Source organism: Dipodomys ordii, unplaced genomic scaffold (genome assembly GCF_000151885.1).
Source record: "Dipodomys ordii isolate 6190 unplaced genomic scaffold, Dord_2.0 Scaffold2, whole genome shotgun sequence".
Taxonomy (NCBI): Eukaryota; Metazoa; Chordata; class Mammalia; order Rodentia; family Heteromyidae; genus Dipodomys; species Dipodomys ordii.
In genome coordinates, this window is record NW_012267218.1 from 11,987,235 (window position 1) to 12,008,476 (window position 21,242).

General features: G+C 37.3%; 1 protein-coding gene across 1 annotated transcript in view; it reads left to right on the forward strand.

Moving 5' to 3' along the window:
- Eml5 (echinoderm microtubule associated protein like 5) overlaps positions 1-21,242 on the forward strand; it is a 139,385-nt gene that overhangs the window by 17,028 nt on the left and 101,115 nt on the right. Inside the window, exons 2-4 of the mRNA XM_013013367.1 lie at positions 1-167; positions 9,175-9,334; positions 20,065-20,163. Coding sequence (XP_012868821.1) covers positions 1-167; positions 9,175-9,334; positions 20,065-20,163 — 426 coding nt within the window. The remainder of the gene's footprint in view (positions 168-9,174; positions 9,335-20,064; positions 20,164-21,242) is intronic.

A 21,242-nucleotide genomic window follows, 5' to 3' on the forward strand; every position in this document is an offset into this window, starting at 1 on the left:
CTGCGGCTCGAGTGGGTGTACGGCTACCGGGGCCACCAGTGCCGCAACAACCTCTACTACACGGCGGCCAAGGAGATCGTCTACTTCGTGGCGGGCGTCGGCGTGGTGTACAGCCCGCGCGAGCACCGGCAGAAGTTCTACCGGGGCCACAGCGACGACATCATCAGGTACGGGGCGCGCGGCCCGGGGGCGTCGCCCCCTCCCCCGGCCTGGAGTTGGCACCTGGCCGCCCTGGCCGCGCGTCGTGACTGCTTTGGCGGGGAGCATCACCCCCCCCCATACACACCGAGGAACCGCCGCTGCCTGGTCCCGAGCCCAGCCCACTTGTCACCCCGCTTCCCCCCCATCCCATCCCGGCTGCCAGTTCTGCCCCCCCCTATCACGCTCCCCCATCCGCAGGTGCGTGGGGCCTTCCGCTGGCTTGCTTCTTACCTTTTCCCCACCCCCGACCCGAATGATTTAAAAACCAAAACACAAACCTCTAAAAAGAGAGGCTCTTTTGGTAGCGCTCTAATTAAAAGAAGAAAACCCCAGGAGAGGTTTCTTATTAAATGGATTCTTAAAGAGCGAGGGCCAAAAACATCCTTTCCCCCCTCATAGAGAACTGACCCGAGCCCCCGCGCAGCTCAGGCTGGTCCGGGCGAGCGCGCCCAGGGCGGCATCCTGGAGCACACGCACCTCCTCTCTCCGCCAGAACTATTCTTCATTGGGTTCGGGTCTCGCCGACTGCAGTTAGCAGCAAATAGAAAGGCAGCCTTCGCGCGATTCATTGGAAGTTAAAATTGGCACACCCAAAGTCAGCTTAGGGGTACATCTTGATTTGAAAAAGTTACCCCAAATAATTCCACAGATTACCATCTTCATGAAAATACTCCTGTTAGTTTACTCGCCTACTTTATTGCTTTTGTTTAAAATCACAGACTTGCTGTGTATTTTTATTCTTTCTTGAGCAATATTGTTACCGTGGTCTAGGTGCTTGTTTACATTTCCTTAGTGAGTGGCATATTTAAAGTGTCGTTTTTCAGTCAGAGGTTCAGTAAAACTTTTGTAGTAGTTAGGTGCTTAAGAGATTCCTCTAGGCTACTGATTATTGCCTCCAACACAGCGTTTTCATCCTTTACGGAGAATATTACATGTAAACATTTTGGGATTGTGTTTGTGGGCTGCGTTGAGCCAGTTACTCACAGAGGTTCTGTGATTGGTTTTGGTGGCTTAATTTTAGTCCTTCTTGAATGTTCCACAGGATTGAAGTTGGTTATTTCATATCTAGTGTGTTGATTTGATGTCTTGTAGTAACAGTCTGTGGTACTGAAATTCCACGGAGCAGTTTGGTTTTGTCTCTGTACATCTGTAATGTGTGGGAGGGAAAAGCAGGCCTAGAACAAACAAAGGTAGGACAAAAGAGAAAAGGAAAGCAAAATTTCATATTGTGGATAGAGAATGAAGCAATGCGGAGTTTTTCTAGATTGTGCTTGATTGTTATGGAAAGGAGATTGGCCACTCATTTTAATTTTCTCAAATTAGGATTTTTTATTAGCATTAATTGCTTGTACAGGGATTCATTTTAATATGTCCAGTTACACATACATTTCAAATTAGGATTCTTTTTGTAGTGGTAGACATCTAGTATAATCATTCAAATTGCTAGCTTAAACACAAACCATAGTAATTATCTATGTTGCTCTTCACCCTAACAGCAGAGTTTACTTCAGTCTCTTTGTTTTTTACCCAGTCCTGTCATCTTTTCCTCATCTTTTTCATGAATTAGGGCTCTCCCAGTACAAGGTATATAAGCTCCACCTAGATGAAGTAGCAGTCCTCAGGATCGTGTGTGTTAGGCTGAATGAAGTAAGTACTGCAGGTGTAAAGGATTTAAGGTCTTCATAGTACATTTGAATTGTTTTTACTCTAACAGATATGCTCTATTTGGGGTGGTGGTAACAGTGATTAGAAGCCACATTATGCATTACACTGCTTTTTTTTTTTTTTTTCCAGTACTGGGGATTGAATCCAGGATCTCAACAAGTGCTCTACTACTAAGCTATATTCCATGAAAATTCATGTTTGGTTTCAGTGAACTGTAAGGAATGTCATGATTTGGGCTGCTTATTGGATAATTGTATAACCCAAATATATGTAATCTCAAAATATTTTTAAATAACATACTCTATGCCACATTAAATACTTTCCTATGCTTTTATACAAAGTCACATCCTTAATTTATAACATTTAAAATAGGTTTCCAGAAAAGTTGTAATGGGTATTAATATCTGAATCATATCATGTATTTAAAAAGGTGTCACAAATTTAGCACGGCACTGATAATGTAAGCTAGGAATAAATCAAAGGGCTCTGAAAATGTTAATGACAGATTAATGTCTGGCAATAAGTCAAGCAACTATTAAGACCACTGTATTTTTTAAATTCAGTGTTTGATCTGTAGTTATAACTATTCCAGTAATTTTTAGAAAAAGATGTGATTTTTTTTTTTTTTTGTCAGTCGTGGGGCTTGAACTCTGGGCCTGGGCGCTGTCCCTCAGCAATTCAGCTTAAGGCAAGCGCTCTACCACTTGAGCTACAGCGCCACTTCCAGTTTTCTGGTGATTTATTGGAGATAGGAGTCTCACAGTCTTTCCTTCCCCGGGCTGGCTTTGAACCGCAATCCTCAGATCTCAGCCTCCTGAGTAGCTAGGATTACAGGCATGAGCCACCAGCGCCTGGCTAAAGATGTGATTTTTTTTTTTTTATCAGTGTGATGTATGGTAGAAAACAGTGGTGTGATCATAAGTTTTAGTAATAAAAATGCTGTTTTCACCTTTAGTTTTGTTTTCATATTTTCTTAAACTTGCATGGTCAGATATGACAGTCTGGAGCTAAGATTAATCCAAAACAAGGAGGTTATCATTCCTAGGTTTCAAAAATGTGTTACATTGGTCATAAAGATATGATCACTTCTGTAATCTCAACTCATCTATGATGATTGCCATTAGTGGTGCCATGTGACATCTCATCATTCTCTATGCATTGCTTATATTTGTCTACTTTCTTTTTGCATATATCTGACTACTTTATATTTATCCTAGTAATTATTTTCTATGTAGAAATGATCTTTAATATCAGATATACTACTGGAGTTTTTTCTTTGTGTGTGTGGCTCAAATTAAATTGATAAAACTCTGTGGTTATTAGATATTTACAACAGATTTAAGCTTCTATTATAAGCTACTAGTACCAGTTTCAAGTAAATGCACATCAGTAGCCTGGTTTAGTTTTTGAAACTTTTGCCAGATGTCTTTCTTTTTTGGGGGTTTGGGGGGGACTGGATTCAGGGCCTGCCCTCTCTCTCTGAGTTCTTTTGCACAAGGCTAGCACTCTGCCACTTTGAGCTACAGCTCCACTTCTGGCTTTTTTTTTTTTTTTTGATTAATGGAGATAAGAGTCTCACAGATTTTCCTGCTGGCTTCAAACCACAATCTTCATATCTCAGCCTGCTGATTAGCTAGGATTATAGGCATGAGCCCAGCAACCAGTTGTCTTTTAAAAGAATAAGATCACTTTTACATTTTGTTTTCCAGTTACTGCCCATCCATAATTTTTTGCAAGTTTGTCCTGTCACCTTTAAAGGTGGTGGATCTTGTCAAAAGTTTTAAAATCATTTAGACCAGTGAAGACCATTGATACAATGAGGTTAACTTGGTGTATTTTGGTACTTCACTCTTGTTTAATTATGAGAGTGACAGGGCCCATTGTTTGTGTATTTTGTACATTTGAAGTGCCTTATTGTTGTTAGTGTGTCTCCTTAAGTGATGATAAGCTGAAATGACAATGCGTCTGAAATAATTTGAGAAGTATACCATTATCTAGTTCCTTGTTGTTGTTAAAACATAATGAATGTGTCTCCTTAAGTGATGATAAGCTGAAATGACAATGCATCTGAAATAATTTGAGAAGTATACCATACTATATGATTGCAGATTTGAATAGTAATTCATTGCTTTGTATTATAGCTTTTCCTTTTTTAAGACAGTAGAGTTCTTTTCTTCCATTGTAGTAGGTGGTATGGTGTTCTTAAGAAAGAAATTAATACAAGTCTCGCTGTAATCTAATAAAAGTGGTTTCTGACAGCTCAGTAGTTATAGTAAATAGGCTTCATTTATTCAGTGCAAATCAAAATTGTATTTGGAAAAGCAATTTAGAATGTTTAACATTAATAATATGATGAATCAATATTTTTGTGTTTATTATTTGGGTTCTAATAGATTAGTAACTTTTTAAGGCCTAACAGGAATTACTATAAGACCTTTTATGTTCTGGATATATTTGCCAATTTAGATTAGTTATGCTATGCAAATATTTTCTTCCATTGTCTGGTGTATTTTCATATTCTTCATGGCCATTCTTAGAAACACTGAAGTCTGATTTTCAGATTTTTAAATTAGCATATATTGATTGGACCTGTTTCATTGATACTACCATAGAGGCATATAATGTACTTGTCCAAATTTACCCCCTCTATTGCTCTTTCATACCTCCTCTACTCCCCCTCCTTTTGTAGTTTTTAGTGATTTAGCTAGGCTATTTGCATTCATATAATGTACTGCAATCATATTCACCCCTACTCTCCCTCTCCTTTCTTCCTTCTTTCTCCTACTGATTTCCTTCTCAAATTTTTTGATTGTCTATTTTAATTTTTTTTGTCACTTTTGGTGTCACATGTAAGAGAATCATTGCTTCTTTTAAAGTCTGTAAGATGTATGCTTAATACTTCCTTCTTAGAATTTTATAATTTTTGCTTTTATATGTAGGTTCTTGATCTATATTGGGTTGACTTTTGTATGTGGCTTGAGATATGGTACAAATTTATTCTTCACATGTGGATATTCAGGTGTCCAAATTACATCTTTTGGAAACACCATTCTTATCAACCTTGAATTGTCTTGGTACCACACTTGTTGAAATCAGTTGATCAACAATTTCTGGGCCTTTAATTTGATTTTATTATCTTTATGACAGTGCTATGCCGTCTTGATTCCTATAGTTTTGTGGTAAGTTGATAAATTTAAAATTGGAAAGTATATTCTTTTCAACTTGGTTCTTTTCAAGATTGTTCTGACTATTCTGGGTCTTTCTGAATATTAGAATTGTTAGAATTGCTACAAAAGCAACTGGTACTTTTGACAGGAATTATAGAGATTTTAGACTAATTTAGGAAGTATTGCCATTTTACGAATATTCTTTCAAGCGTAGAACCTGAGGTGTTTGCCCATTTATCTAGATTTTTTTTTAATGGTACTGAGGTTTAAACTAGGGGGTTTGCGCTTGTTTGACGGGCACTCTACTACTTGAGCCACCCTTTTTGCTCTCGATATTTTTGAGATAGGGTCTCAATTTTTGCTTGGGTCAGCCTAAGCCATGATCCTCCTATTTATACTTACCACCATAGCTGGGATGACAGGCATGTGCCACCATACACAGCCTTTTCTGTTGTGATGTGATCCCACAAATGTCCCCCTCTCCCTGCTGGGGGCTGGCTGGCCTGGAATTGTTATTCTCAGGATCTTAACTTCTCAGGTGATTGGAATGATAGGTATGTACAACCATGCTCAGCTGTTGGTTGAGATGGGGTCTTGGAAACTTTTTACTGGGACTAGCCTCAAACCACAATCCTCTCTGTCTCTCAGATAGCTAGAATTGTAGGCCTTAGCCACTAGTGTGACTTTCAGTGGAATTTTGTAGATTACAGTGTACAAGTTGTTGTTGTTTGGTTGATTTGGGGGCTTGAACTCTGGGCCTGAGTGCTGTCCCTCAGGTCTTCAGCTCAATGCTAGCACTCTACCACTTGAGCCACAGTGCCACTTCCGGTTTTCTGGTGTTTTATTGGAGATAAAAGTTTCACGGAGCCAGGCCCCGGTGGCTCACACCTGTAATCCTAGCTACTCAGGGGGCTGAGGATCGAGGTTCAAAGCCAGCCAGGGCAGAAAAGTCCGTGAGACTCCAATAAACCACTAGAAAACCAGAAGTGGTGCTGTGGCTCAAGCGGTAGAGTGCTCGCCTTGAGCTGAAGAGTGCAGGGACAGCGCCTAGGCCCAGAGTTCAAGCCCCACGAACGACCAAAAAAAAAAAAAAAAGGAGTTTCACGGACTTTCCTGCCCGGTTGGCTTTGAACCAGGATCCTCAGATCTCAGCCTTGTGGGTAGCTTGGATTACAGGTGTGAGACACTGGCATGCAGCTGCAACTTTTATAATATTTTCTTATTCCCAATTTTTTTAATGCTACTGTAGATTGGATTGTTTTCTGATTTAATTTTAAATTGTCTATAGAAATGGAACTGAATTGTTTTTGTATATATGGAACTGGAGTTTGAACTTAGGCCTTCATGATTGCTAGACAGGTGCTTTATTGAGCAACACCCCATCCCTTTTTGCTTTTTAGCTTATTTTTCAGATAGAGTCTCCTATTTTTGCCTGGAACCAGCATGAATTGGGATTCTCTTGTGTATCTTCCCTTCATAGCTGGGATTACAAATGTGAACTACACAACCTAGCACAGCACAGCTTGGGTTTTTTTTTGTTGTTGTTTTCTGTTTTTGTTGTGTGTGTATATTTTGTTGTTGTTTTGAGATATGGTTTCACTTTTTTTTTTTTTTTTTGCTTATGTTTGTCTCAAAATGTGATCATTTCTGCTTCCTTTGTACCTGGAATTCCAAACAAATACCATCATACCCAAACTAACTTTTTATGTTGGTTTTTATCTCCTGCAACCTTGCTTAGCTCTTTTATAGCTCTTTTTTTGCTCGTAGATTTCTTAGGATTTTCTTGACAAAAAAATACAATGTACAAGCAGAGACTGTTTTACTTCTCTCTTTTGTTTCTTTCTGTCTTACTTGTCCTGGTTAGACAGTTTAGTATCATGCTGCATAAAATTGTAAGAGCTGACATCCTTTTCTTGTTCCTATACTTAGTTTGATACTATCAGGCTTTCATTATTGAATATATTTAGTTTGATACTATCAGGCTTTCATTATTGAATATGTTGTTAATTGTAGGTTTTTGTAGATGCTGTTATCAGATTGTTGGTTGTGTGTGTGTGTGTGTGTGTGCGTGTGTGTGTGTGTGTGTGTGTGTTTGTGGGTGGTTTTTTTGGTTGTGGGGTTTGAACTCTTGGCCTAAGTGCTGTCCCTCAGCTCTTCAGCTCAAGGCTAGTGCTCTACCACTTGAGCCATAGCACCACTTCCAATTTTCGGGTGGGTAATTGGAGATGAGAGTCTCATGGACTTTCCTTCCCCTGGCTGGCTTTGATCCTCAGATCTCAGCCTCCTGAGTAGCTAGGATTACAGGAATGAGCCACCGGGGCCTGGCAGGTGTGTGTGTGTGTGTGTGTGTGTGTGTGTGTGTGTGTGTTTTATTGTGAATGGGGTTGGATTTTTATTAAGAATTTTTTTGTGTCTATGTATATGGGAGATTATGTTTTATTTTATATATGTATTTGTTGATTTTCATATATTGGGTCAATTTTACATTCCTACTCATCTTTTCTCCTATTATATTCCCTGACATGATAAATTCCACCCCAAACTAATTCAGTGCACAAGCTAGAGTCACCTTAGACCTTTCCCTTTCTCTTACCATCATCATCCAATCCAGAGATTTTGTTTTAATAGCTTCCTCACTTTCCCTTTTTAGTTCCTTCATTCTGATGCTAAAAATGATTTATTTTCCATCTTAAAGATGAATCTGATATTTAAAACCTATTTTTAGAAAAAATCAAGTAGAAATTTATTTTATTCTATGCCTGTGTTAATGTACATAAATCCTCACAAACTGTTAAATCTTTGTCTTAATTTTAAATGCTCATAGATCACTTTCTGTGAATCATAAATGACCTTTCTGTTTATTACAGAGGATTTGTAATTTACATAATATTACTGTAGTGCTACTAAGTGCCATTACGATTTGGTCTAAGCTGGGAGACAGTGGCTTATGCTTGTAATCTTAGCTATTTAGGAGGCTGAGACCTAAGTAGTGTAGTTCCAAGCCAGCAAGGCTGAACAAATCCAAGATTTATCTCTAGTTAACTAGCAAAAAGCTGTAAGTGGGGGCTGGGAAGGTGGCTCAGTGGTAGAGTGCTTGCCTTGCATACATGAGGCCCTGGGTTTGATTCCTCAGCACCACATAAGCAGAAAAAGCCAGAAGTGGCACTGTGACTCAAGTGGTAGAGCGCTAGCCTTGAGCTGAAGAGTTGAGGGACAGTGCCCAGGTCCAGAGTTTAGGCCCCACGACCGACAAAAAAAAAAAAGCTGTACGTGGTAGAAGGTATGTGGTAGAAGGTAGAAAGCTAGAAGTGGTAGAGCACTAAGCCTTGAGTGGGGATTGGGATGAGAAGGAGGATGAGGCCCTGAGTGTTCTCTCTCCCCTCTCTTTCACACACACACACACACACACACACACACACACACACACAGATTTGGTCTAATGCTATGTCATAAAAATAATGGGATATGGCTCCAGTAGTATAGGACCTGCCTAGTAGGACCTGAATTCAAACCCTAATACCACTAGAATGAATAAGTAATAGTCAAATGGAAGACGGACTTAAATATAGATAATACCAAATGAGAAAATCCAATATAGTAGAGTTGCTACAAATTTAGTATTTTAGTTCTGTTGATATGAAAGTTCTTTTCTTGAGAAGTTTATATACAGGCTGGGAAGGTGGCTCAGTGGTAGAACGCTTGCCTTGCATGCCTGAGGCCCTGGGTTCAATTCCTCAGCATCACATAAGCAAAAAGAAAAAATGCTAGAAGTTGTGCTGTGGCTCAAGTGGTAGAGCGCTAGCCTTGAGCTGAAGAGCTGAGGGACAGCGCCCAGGCCCAGAGTTCAGGCCCCATGACCGGACCCTCCCCCCCCAAAAAAAAAGAAGAGAAGTTTATGTACACTTACCATATAGGGATAATGAAGGGTAAAACTAGTTTATCTTTAACTGCTTGTTATACTACTAAGAGTAGTAATTCTTAGAAAAGACTTTATAGAAATTATTTTAAATCCAAATTAGTTAAGATGAATGAACTATAATGTGCATATTGGCATATATATATGTTATATATATATAAAGACTATAAAAGCTCAAATAGCAACTTCTAAGTCTTATTATTTATTTTATTCTTTATTTTGTAGTCTTGCACTGCATCCTGAACGAGTATTAGTAGCAACAGGACAAGTTGGGAAAGAGCCTTATATCTGTGTTTGGGATTCATATACTGTGCAGACCATATCAGTTCTAAAGGATGTTCATACACATGGTATAGCTTGTTTAGCATTCGACTTAGATGGACAGGTATGTGATAATTTTTTCCCTTTTTAAAGTAATGTTTTAAAATGTGTACTATAATACATGATTATAAATCTATAAATATGAATTGAAGAGCAACTGATGAAAAATGTTCATGCAAAGGTGGAGATGTGTATAAATGTGGTATGGTAGGTGGTTGACTTATGTGATAAAAATTAAAGGATCGGGCTTTTTATCATCTTAAGAACTTCCTTAGTTAAATGAATTACTACTGTAATGCCAGAGAGATTCTGATTTAGTGCCATATTACCTGATTGATGTAGAAAATTTTATGTGCAACTCTTGAGAATAGGGTATTTTGATAGGACAGATGAAAAATATCTTAGGAAAATTTAAATTTTTCTAAGCATAAACTAAGGAGGAGGTAACAATGCTTGATAGGAAATGTACTCATTACCTTACTCATGTAACTGTAACCACTTTGTACACTATTTTTATAATAAAAAGTATTAAATTTTTTTTCTAAGCAGAACTATATCTTCAGGTACTTAAAGGTTATCTTTAATAATTATATTTTTATTAAAAACAATGAGGTAAACAATACTGGACCCACAAACCAAGGGCATTCTTCTTGGCCCTGGACTAGCTTTGGGAATGGAAGAGGGAAGTTGGAAGCAAGATTGTGTGTCATCCACTTAAATGTTACCACTTTCAAGTGACAATCTTCCTTGGGCCTGCTGTGGGGCAGACATGCTCTAATCTTTATCTTTTTTTTTTTTTTTAGTCAGTCATGGGGCCTGAACTCTGGGCTGTCCCTCAACTCTTCAGCTCAAAGCTAGCACTCTACTACTTGAACCACAGTGCTACTTCTGACTTTTTCTGCTTATATTGTGCTAAGGAATCGAACCCAGGCCTCAGGCATGCAAGGCAAGCCCTCTACCACTGAGCCACCTTTCCACCCCTACTCAGTGATTTTTTAAAAAATTAAATAAAGCAAGAGCATTTGCATAGTGATTGTATGAACATTATTGTACCTAAAACATATTTCAAACATGATAGAATGTTAGATTTTTCAGGCATAGTTAATAGATAATCTTTAAAAGGTTTATGTTGAAATTAGACTTTAAAGTTATCTTAGCTTACAGAACAATTTTAATTACCTACTTTATAATTCATAAGATTAGTTTTGGAGATCTTGATTTTACAGACACAGATGAGGTATATTCTATTTCTTCAAAAATGATAGAGCTGGGCGCTGGTGGCTCACACCTGTAATCCTAGCTACTCACAAGGCTGAGATCTGAGGATCATGGTTCAAAGCCAGCCTAGGGAAGGAAAGTCCATGAAACTCTCATTTCCAATAAAACACCAGAAAACTGGAAGTGGTGCTGTGGCTCAAGTAATAGAGCACTATCCTTGAGTTGAAGAGTTGAGGTACAGTGCCCAGGCCCAGAGTTCAAGCCCCACGATTGACCAAAAAAAAAAAAAAGATAGTAGATGGTTCTGAATTATTCAGAGGAATGGTTTCTTTGTGTAGGTGATGACTTTCAAGAGACCTGGAGAGATTTAATTGGAACTTCTTATGTAGAAAAAATATGCTTTTGGATTCAATTTCATCCTGAAGTAAGGATTAACAGTTATAGAAACTAAACTCAATTCCATTTGAACTGTTACCTTTCATGTCTTTTAGTGTCCTCATAGCAGAATGTCATTATCTTCTTTAAAGAAAAGAGAATAATACTTTTTCTTACTTCACAGGAGTATAAAATATTATGAAGCAAATGTTAAATGTTTTCAAAAATGAATTATCATTTACAGTATGATAACTTGAGATTTTTAACTGTGAGAATCTATATACTTTAAATATAGATGGATTCTTCTTAATTTAAAAATTGTTTTTTAGAATGTAATCTATTGCTTTCTTGAAAACTTAACACATTTCTCCAAGGAAAAATCATTCCCATAGCTTTTACAGGTGGAGAACCTTTTAAGTTTGCTTACTTTGATCAGCTTAGCAGAAAATCTTGGACATGTGTATTCTACCATTATAGATCTTCATGAGAACATGCTATTATAATTTTAAGCTTCTAAAACATAGTATCTGAAAGTTGTGGAACACATAGTAAGTGCCAGGCATTTTACTATGCCTGCATTATCTCACTTACTCTTCACAACAACACTATGAAATAGATACTGTTATTATCTCTATTTTACAGATAAAGAAACTGAGACTTAGAGAGGTTAAATAACTTGTCCCAGGTTACACAGCTAGTAAATGGAGACAGAGCGGAACCCAGGTCAGTCATACTGCAAAGCTCATGTTGTTCATCGCAATGCTTTACTGCCTCCCAAACGTATAATTTGGAGGAGGTTATTTACATTAAAAAAAAAAAAGTCATCCAGTTTTAAGAACAGTTAAATTGTAAGGAACTGGTATCAATTGAAAATTAAGAAATCTCAATACTGTACTTTGAAAAGTATATTTGAGAGAATATATTTGTTTATTATATCTATAAACTGTTTATGGAATACCAAGTAGGGAATAGTCTGATTTTTGCACTTTATACTAGGTTTAAAATTGTAAATGATTATTTAGGACTTACCCAGTCAGTAAGTTTCTGACTATTCTTATTCCAGAAGATTTCTTCTAAATGAGTTGAATATCCACACTCATACATTTTGCCTTATTGAGGGTAGTTAGGGCCTGAAAAAACTATTTCGATGAATTCATATTAATCAGAGAATAAAACTTCATATAGTAAGTGAGAGGGGAGTAGGAGGAGGAGGAGCTTAATACTTCATCTTTAAAATATGACTATGGCTAACCAGGCACCAGTGGCTCACACCTATAATCCTAGCTACTTGGGATTCTGAGATCTGAGGATAGTGGTTCGAAGCCAGCCCAGGCAGGAAAGTATGTAAGACTCTTATCTCCAATTAACCACCTAAAAACCAGAAATGGAGCTGTGGCTCAAAGTGGTAGAGCGCTAGCCTAGAGCAAAAAAAAAAAGAACTCAGGCACAGGGACAAGGCCCTAAGTTTAAGTCCCATGACCAGAAAAAAAAAAAAAGACTGGCTGGTGCACCTGAGGCTTCTACAAGAAATTCTAATTCTAGCTACTCCAGAGGCTGAGATTAGGAAGATTGAAGTTCCAAGCCAGCCCAGGCCAAAGGGAAAAAAAAAATCTGTGAGACTCCATTTTCTCTGTGTGTGTGTATGTGTGTATATGACGGTCATTTAAGCCTGGAGCCATAGTTGGAGTGGTAAATCTCCTGCTTAATGAGCACACAGCCCTCAGTTCAATCCCCGAGTACTGCACCCTTCCTTCACAGACCATACTTTATAAAAATACATCATTTTTAACACAAATCTAAGTGATAGTTACAATTCTGCTTAGTTGTAGAATGAGCTAAGAATAGTTTTTACACCTAAATTTGTTATAAGATGGCATAAAATACAATAATTCAGTTTATCTTTGAGTTTGAAAACACATAATATAGAGGATCATTTTTGCAAAATAGGAATGTGTTGGAGTGGTGAGTTCACACAGAACCTTGGCTTTTCCAAGGGCCTTTTCGTTTTCTTGATATTGAAATATACCTCAGATACCTATTTTATTTTTTTCTTGAATTTGCCTCTCTTTAATTGTTTTTCTAAACCCTAATTTACACTGGCTTTCAGTATGATTTGACCCCTATTTATTCAGTTAAGCCCAGCATCCTCGATACAATTTGTGATTTGTGGCTGGGAATGTGGCTTAGTGATAGAGTGCTTGCCTAGCATGCATGAAACCCTGGGTTCGATTCCTCAGTACCACATAAACAGAAAAATCTGGAAGTGGCACTCTGGCTCAAGTGGTAGAGTGCTAGCCTTGAGCAAAAAAAGCAGCTCAGGTACAGTGCCCAGGCCCTGAGTTCAAACCCCAGGACTACCAAAAAAAATTGTGTTTTGTAACACCAAAACAGTGAGCTTTGTAATATCAGAACACTGAGATTGCAAGGTGCATCATACTAGAATCAGAAGTTTAATCATTTAATTGCACTTTATTTGAATTTGTTTTATAGTTTCAGGAACTCATGAGATGCTTCTAGTATATGCAGGTCATTTTTCTTACTTGAATGATGTACTATTTTCAATTCAGCTAATGGGCACAAGTAAAATTTTATTTGGGAATATGATCAAGGAGGAATTTGGGAAACTAGGCAGAGGCTTCTTTACCTGATTTTCTTCACCTTCTCTGATTGTTGCTTATTTTCTTTAAAAGAGCCTCATATTAGTGTCTGTCTCCTGTTAGTGTTTATCAGAAATTTTCAGTTTTCCACCCCACAAATGATTATCTGAACCTAGGACTTCAATTTCTATACCACAGTGGCTCTGGATTCTCTTAGCTTCAAGTAATCCCCTTGAATGTTCAATATATACCCAATCCTACACATTTGAACTACATTATTTGTTCATTCTGAAACTATCAAATGACAAAGCCTACTTTTTCTTTTGGCTCTGGTAACTCTCCAGCTTACTCTCTTGCAATTTTCCTATTGATACTTCTTGACAAGACATGTTGAATACTGGCTTTGTTTTGAAAGCATTGGGGTCTTGAGGTCTGGGCTCCTGGATCTGAGATGTACTTTCTATTACTTTTGCACCTTCCTTTAAGATATAGATTAAGCATTACTTTTTCTGTAAAACTCTCATTATCCAATTCATCATCTACCCAGACTGGGTCAAATGTGAGAGAAAATGACAGAGTAAAAGTGTAGAAACCTAAAAGAGGTAGTATTTAACTGTTCTTTCTGCCCTGATTCTTGTTCCTTGACCTCTGCTTAAGGAAGCTGATTTGGGTCATCATACTGCCAAGCCTACACAGTGCATTTTCTCAGGCTTACTTTGATGCTGCCTATAAGCTAGATGCTTTAAAGTTCTATTTATTTTCTATGCTGTAGATTGAATGTTAGCTGCTTTATACTACATAATTGCCCCACCATTGAGTCATGTCTCCAGGACTGACTCTCTATTTGGATACATGGAGTTTCAAAGTTTGTGTCCAGTTGAGATTTTCTAACCAAAAAAAAAAAAAGGCATCAGTAGAAAGAACTGTTCAGCACTTTATATTTGTCTTGTGACATTTAGTCTTTATGCTGTAGCATGAGGTAGATATCTTTGTCCTCTCTAGATAATTGCTGAAGTCCTCCAGGTCCTAATTGTTAGTCTTAGCAGGAGGAAATCATTTTCTCTTCCTGTATAGGCTTTCTTGCTAGCTTGATTTGATATAAAATTGTGACAAACTGTATTCTATATCTGTGTGTGTGTATGTGTATGTATGTATGTGTGTGTGTGTATAGTGTTCTACTGCAATCCTCAGATCTCAGTAGCTATGATTACAGGCATGAGCCCCTAGCACCTAGCTCTGTGTCTTCTTTATATGAGCTATTCATTCTTCCCACTTGGTTCACATCATAATTCTACTGGTTTTTTTTTCTCAGTCATGGGGCTTGAACTGGGGGCTTGGGCATTGTGCTGAGCTCTTTTGCTCAATCCCAGTGCATTGTCACTTTGAACCACAGCACCACTTCCAGTATCTGATGGTTAATTGGAGATAAGAATCTCCAATTTCCTGCCCAGACTGGCTTTGATCTTCAGATCTCAGCCTCCTTAGTAGTTAGGATTACAGGTGTGAACCACCAGTGCCTGGCATAATTCTACTTCTCTAAAGCTATTTTTAGTTGGGTTCTAGATAGCATTTCTCATTTGGATAAACAAAGTGCATGGGTTCTTAAAGCTAATTATGGTTATGTTAAATTATTAGTGATGATGCTGAGGATATAAACCTTTATGTGACACTAATCATATGCCAGGAAGCTCTTCTGATTTCTTCATATGTAATATGTTAATTTTCATATTGTCCCTGTGATGTATTATCCCCATTCAATGAGTGAGGAATGTAAGGTATTGAGAGGCTACGTAGATAACTGCTCAACGCCCACCAGCTAGTCTGGCAAGTCTGATACCAGAATTTATGTGCTAAACTATACTTTGCTAAGCTTAAAAAAAAACACATGATAGTAAATATTTCAAGCTTTATGAACCATATGGTTTTTGTTGTAGCAATTTATCTCTGCATTGTGGCTTGAAATCAGTCATAGCCAGTGTGAAGAAATGAGTATGGCTGTATTCCAGAAAAACTTAAGTTGTGAAAACAGGATATAGTCAGAAATTGGCATGATGGTTGTAGATTCCCTAAACCAATAAGTCTTTGAGAATTTGTTTCTCACATTTTTCCTATACTTTCTTCAACTCCTCGGTTATTTAGAAGTAACTGTTATTGTTAATTTTAACATATTTGGGCAATTTTCTGAATAACTTCCTTGTTAATTTCTTATTTAATTCTGTTATTGTCAGGGAACATACTCTATATTTATTTAATTTGTGGGTCCCTATTTTATGAGCCCAATTTTTGTGATTGTGTGCTCATACCTATAATACTAGTTACTTAGGAGACTGAATTTAGGAAAATCACAGTTCCAAGCCAGTTTGGAGATAATGGCGAGACTCCATTTCAGTGGCATGTGCCTGTTAACCTAGCTAGCTACTGTAGGAAATGAAAAATAGGAAGAATGCCATCCAGGCATATTCCCAAGCAGGAATTAAGATCCTAAGTCAAAAGCAGCCAGCTCCGAAAGTGGCGCTCTCTCTCTCTGTCTCTTTCTCTCTCTCTCTGTGTCTCTGTCTCTGTCCTCCTCTCTTCTCTTTCTCTGTACACACACACACACACACACACACACACACAGTAGAGCACTTGCTTTGAAAGCAGGAGGCTCTGAATTAAAACTCTAGATCTGTCCCACCACCACCAATGAAATGGAAAAGTGTATCTTACTGTTTACTTTCCTCCTTGTGTTTATGGTGCTATTTTTAATAATTTTATTTCTTATTTTATAAATCACAGAATAACCAGGTTTTTTATTGTCAACAGTTATATTTAAAGGAAATTTTAGGTAAAAATGTTTTATTTACAGATTTACCATTTGAGGATTCTTGGTTATATGTGTAAAATAACTTTCTATTTGTCTGAAAAAAACTTGCATTATTGTATCTAGTGTGTAGATTTGCTGACAAGCCATTTTCCTACTTCAGCTTCCCAAGGAGCTCAGACAAGTATGTGTCCCTGCCTCTACTTACCAACTTTTGTTTGCTTGGGGGAGAAATGTTTTGACTTACTTTTCAAAAGATATTTTTGTTAAGTATACAGTTTCAGGTGACTTTTTACCCCTTTAACACTGTAAAGAGATTTCCATTGACTTTTGTCATTCCATTGACTTTCATAAGGATTGATTGATCATAAGGATTGATCAGTGAAAAACTTAGCCACATGTCAGACAAATGTTCAATTGTTTTAAAGGGATTTAATAACATGTAGCATTCAAAATGTAATATGCACAATGTCCAATATCTAAAAAAAAATACTGGCTGGTGGATTACGCCTGTAATCCTAGCTACTTAGGAGGTTGAGATCTGAGGATCACGGTTCAAAGCCAGCCCAGCAGGAAATACTAGTTACTTAGGAGACTGAACTTAGGAAGATCACAATTAATTTTCATATTGTCCCTGTGATGTATTATCCCCATTTAATGAGTGAGGACTAAGAGAATTGTTTTTTATTTTGTTTTTTTTTTTGGTAGTACTGGGGTTTGAACTATACTAGACAGATGCTCTACTACTTATTCCGTACCTGCAGCTCTAGGATAATTTTTTTTGATATTTGTTCTTCCATACACAAAAAATTATTTTCTGACTGCTTTTAGAATGTTTTTCTTTAACACTAGACTCAGTAATTAAATTATAATTTGTCTTAAAGTATGGTTTTTCTATGTGAATGATTATTCTGTTTGAGATTTGTTTAACATATTTATGGATTTATGATTATCATCAAATTTAGAACATTATTGGTTATATTTCTTCAGTCTTTTTCTTTTCTTTCCTTTTTCATTTAAAAAAATTTTTTTTATCAGTTGTGAGGCTTGAACTCTGGACCTGGGTGCTGTCCCTCAGCTCTTCAACTCAAGGCTAGCACTCTACTACTTGAGCCACAGCGCCACTTCTGGCTTTTTCTGCTTATGTGGCTGAGTAGCTAGGATTACAGGCATGAGCAATCAATGCCCAGCTCTTCAGTCTTTTTCTCTGTCATTTCTTTTGGAGCTACTTCTCTCCAGGATATCCTCAAACCACTAACCTTCAGATCACAGCCTCCTGAGTGGCTAGGATCATAGGATTGAGTCTCTGACTCCTAATTTGTCTCTTTTTATCCTTTTTGTCTTAAGCATTTTCATTTTAACTACTAATATATTCCACATTTCATCATCTGCCTATTTTCTGTATTGGTTTCTATTGACTGATTCCTTCCACCCTTGTGATTGATCTTATTTTTCTATCTTATCACATGCTAGTATTGTTGTTGTTATTGTTTTTCCCTCGGTTGTGGGGCTTGAACTCTATGGGGCCTGGGTGCTGTCCCTCAGATCTTCAGCTCAAGGCTAGTGCTGTACCACTTTGAGCCACAGCTCCACTTCTGGTTTTCTGGTGGTTAATTGGAGATAAGAATCTCATGGACTTTCCTGCTGGGGCTGGCTTTGAACCGTGATCCTCAGATCTCAACCTCCTAAGTAGCTAGGATTACAGGCGTAATCCACCAGCCAGTATTTTTTTTTAGATATTGGACAGTGTGCATATTACATTTTGAATGCTACATTTTATTAGATCCCTTTAAAACAATTGAACATTTGTCTGACATGTGGTTAAGTTTTTCACAAATCACATCAATCCTTATGAAAAGCTTGCTTTGAAGTCTGATACTACTTTTGTCTAGAATTGTACCTTTCACGTTTCTTAACCCTCTTTCATTCTTCCTATCTAGCTATCTCATCAACTATTTTTTATCTCCCCCTAATGTGTTATTTAATTCTTCCATTGAGCTTTAATTTCACCAGTTTGATTTTTTTCTTCCTAGAAGTTCTGTTTGCCTCTTTATATGTCTGTGTACTTTTCTTTTGTGCTGGTACTGGAACTGGAACTGGAACTCAGGGTCTAGGTGCTGTCCCATAACTTTTTCATTCAAGGCTAGTGTTCTACCACTTGAGCCACAGCTCTGCTTTCAGCTGTTTTTTCCTGGTTGGAAGGGAGATAAAATCTAAATGTCTTTTTCTGCCTGGACTGATTTTGAACCGTGAACCTCAGATTTCAGTCTCCCTAGTAGATAGGAATACAGGTGTGAGCCACTGACATCCAACACTTTATATACTTTTTATAGCTTCCTGTTCTTTGATCTGATGTAGACATTATGAGGCCTTGATTATTTTTCTCTACTTACATGACATTTATTTTATATTGTTTATGAAAATTCCAATGTCTGATATATTGTACAACACTGATTTTGCTAATTGTTGTAACTTTATTTTTTTACTTAGGGTTATAGGGAATGTTTAGTTTGTTTTTATTTTTATCTTCGCTTATTTTTTTTGTCAGTCATGAAGCTTGAACTTAGGGCTTGGGTCCTGTCCCTGAGCTAGTGCTCTACCGCTTGAGTCATAGCTCTGTTTCTGACTTTTTTAGTGATTAATTGGAGGTAAGAGTCTCACCGACTTTCCTGCTGGGACTGACTTTGAACTGCAGTCCTCACATCTCAGCCTCCTGTGTAGCTAGAATTACAGACATGAGCCACTAGCACCTGGCCTTATGTTTATTTTTATTGAATTTTGCTATGTAGAAATTCTTTGAGGGAAAGTTTGAAAGTTGCATTCCCTTATATGGATTTATATTTATACCATATTGTTGGAATTGCTTGAAAATATACCATCCCTAAGGATCACTGAGTGAAATTTCCTGCTTGAGAAGTCAAGATTAGTATGAATTTAGGTTTTACAACAATGTAAATATTATTTCTGGTTACAGATGTTCAGGGAGAAGCCCCGCTCCCTCTTATCCCTTGTTCTGAGGGCTTCACTACCTTAGAGTCAGAGTTCTAGTTGCAAGTCAGATACTTACCTTGGGTAAGCACTAGACTTTATAGCCTATTCTCCTTTGCCCTACAACACAAAAATCAGGAGTCCCACGATTATTTGGTACCTTTAGAGTAGATATAGACTATATATTAACTTCCAGGATTCCCACTGAGAATCTGTTTTTGTTCTCAATTATCCTTAATTCTTAAACTTCTCAGCAGTGTGATTTAAAATATTTTTTATATTTTATCTAGAATGTTTAGTTTTTTGGTAGGAGTTATTTTTAGGATATTTTGCCAATCCTGCTATTAGAAATATAAGTATTTCTTCCATTTCTTAGTATGCAAAACTATATATATGCACAAATATTAACATAAAATACATCTACTTGCCAGGCGCGGGTGGCTCACGCCTGTAATCCTAGCTACTCAGGAGGCTGAGATCTGAGGATCGCGGTTCAAAGCCAGCCCGGGCAGGGGAGACCGTGAGACTCCTATCTCCAATAAACCACCAGAAAACTGGAAGTGGCGCTGTAGCTCAAGTGGTAGAGCGCTCGCCTTGAGCTGAAGAGCTGAGGGACAGCGCCCAGGCCCAGAGTTCAAGCCCCACGACGGACAAAAAAAAAAAAAAATACATCTACTTTTCTTCTATGAGATCTATGAAATGTATATTTTGATATTTTTAAAACTCCCTAAGTAGAATTTATGTGCCAATTATAATTTGGTGGTTCTTTGATTTGTTTGTCTTTTATTCCCTCCTGGACTTTTGGATATTATCCAGCGCTTGGTTTCAGTTGGACTGGATTCAAAGAATACAGTTTGTGTTTGGGACTGGAAAAGGGGGAAAATGTTGTCTATGGCTCCTGGTCACACAGATAGGGTAAGTATCCTCTTTGGGATGTCTAATGAATATTGGACAAGAAAAGGCTAGAAGAAAGTTCAGGATACTGTGCTCTTCAGTGTCTTGTTTTTCCAGATATATCATAGTTAATTAAAATTTTACAATTTGTAAAAGATTATACCATTTTTGGGAAAGAGACAATTAGAGAACAATGTAGAATTCCTACTAATATTATGGAATTCTTTTACAAGCAATGAAAAGTTCTAAAACTGTAGTCATGCTTTTACAATTCAATGAGCATACTAAGAAACACTGAAATTTCAGAAGTTTTAGAGTATGTGAATCATATCTCAATGAAGCTGTGCAGTTATAAGTGCCTATAAAATCTTAGTATATATTATAGGACTCAGAAATATGATTCAGTGTGTAATTGTTAGCGTAAAACTTTTAACTCTGTTTGCGTTGGGGAAAACTGCAAGTTTTTTTCTTAGATTTTTTGAAATATAATTGATTTATAAAGGACTATTTAATATTTGATTCATACCATTTGATGTTTGGATGTATACATTCAAATATCAGTTTTTAAATTAAATGGTTTGTGTCTAAGATTTTTGCTTCACCACTAATATGTTGCATATGTACCAGTTAAGGTGAACCAATGTTTACCTTATATGCCTTGTGAGAATTTAAAATTATTTATTACTGTGGGCTAGAGATGTTATTATGTGGTGGAGTGTTTGTCTAGTATGTACAAGGCCCTGTGTTCAATCCCCAGAACTGAAAAATAAATATTAAATAAAAATTTCACAGTAAGTAAAAAAATAAATAAACAAATTAAGGTATAATTATAAACTTTTAGAGGCCTAACATTTTTTTCTCTAGAAGCATGTAAAAATACATATTCCTTATTCTAATTCCTAGACTATTAATGAAAATAGTTCATAAAAACTTAATTAAAAAATAATTCTTCCATAGCTTGTGCCACTTTTACAAACACAGGAAAACATATATCTTTATTCATTTATTTTTGTCGGTCGTGGGGCTTGAACTCTGGGCCTGGGCACTGTCCCTCAGCTCTTCAGCTCAAGGCGAGCGCTCTACCACTTGAGCTACAGCGC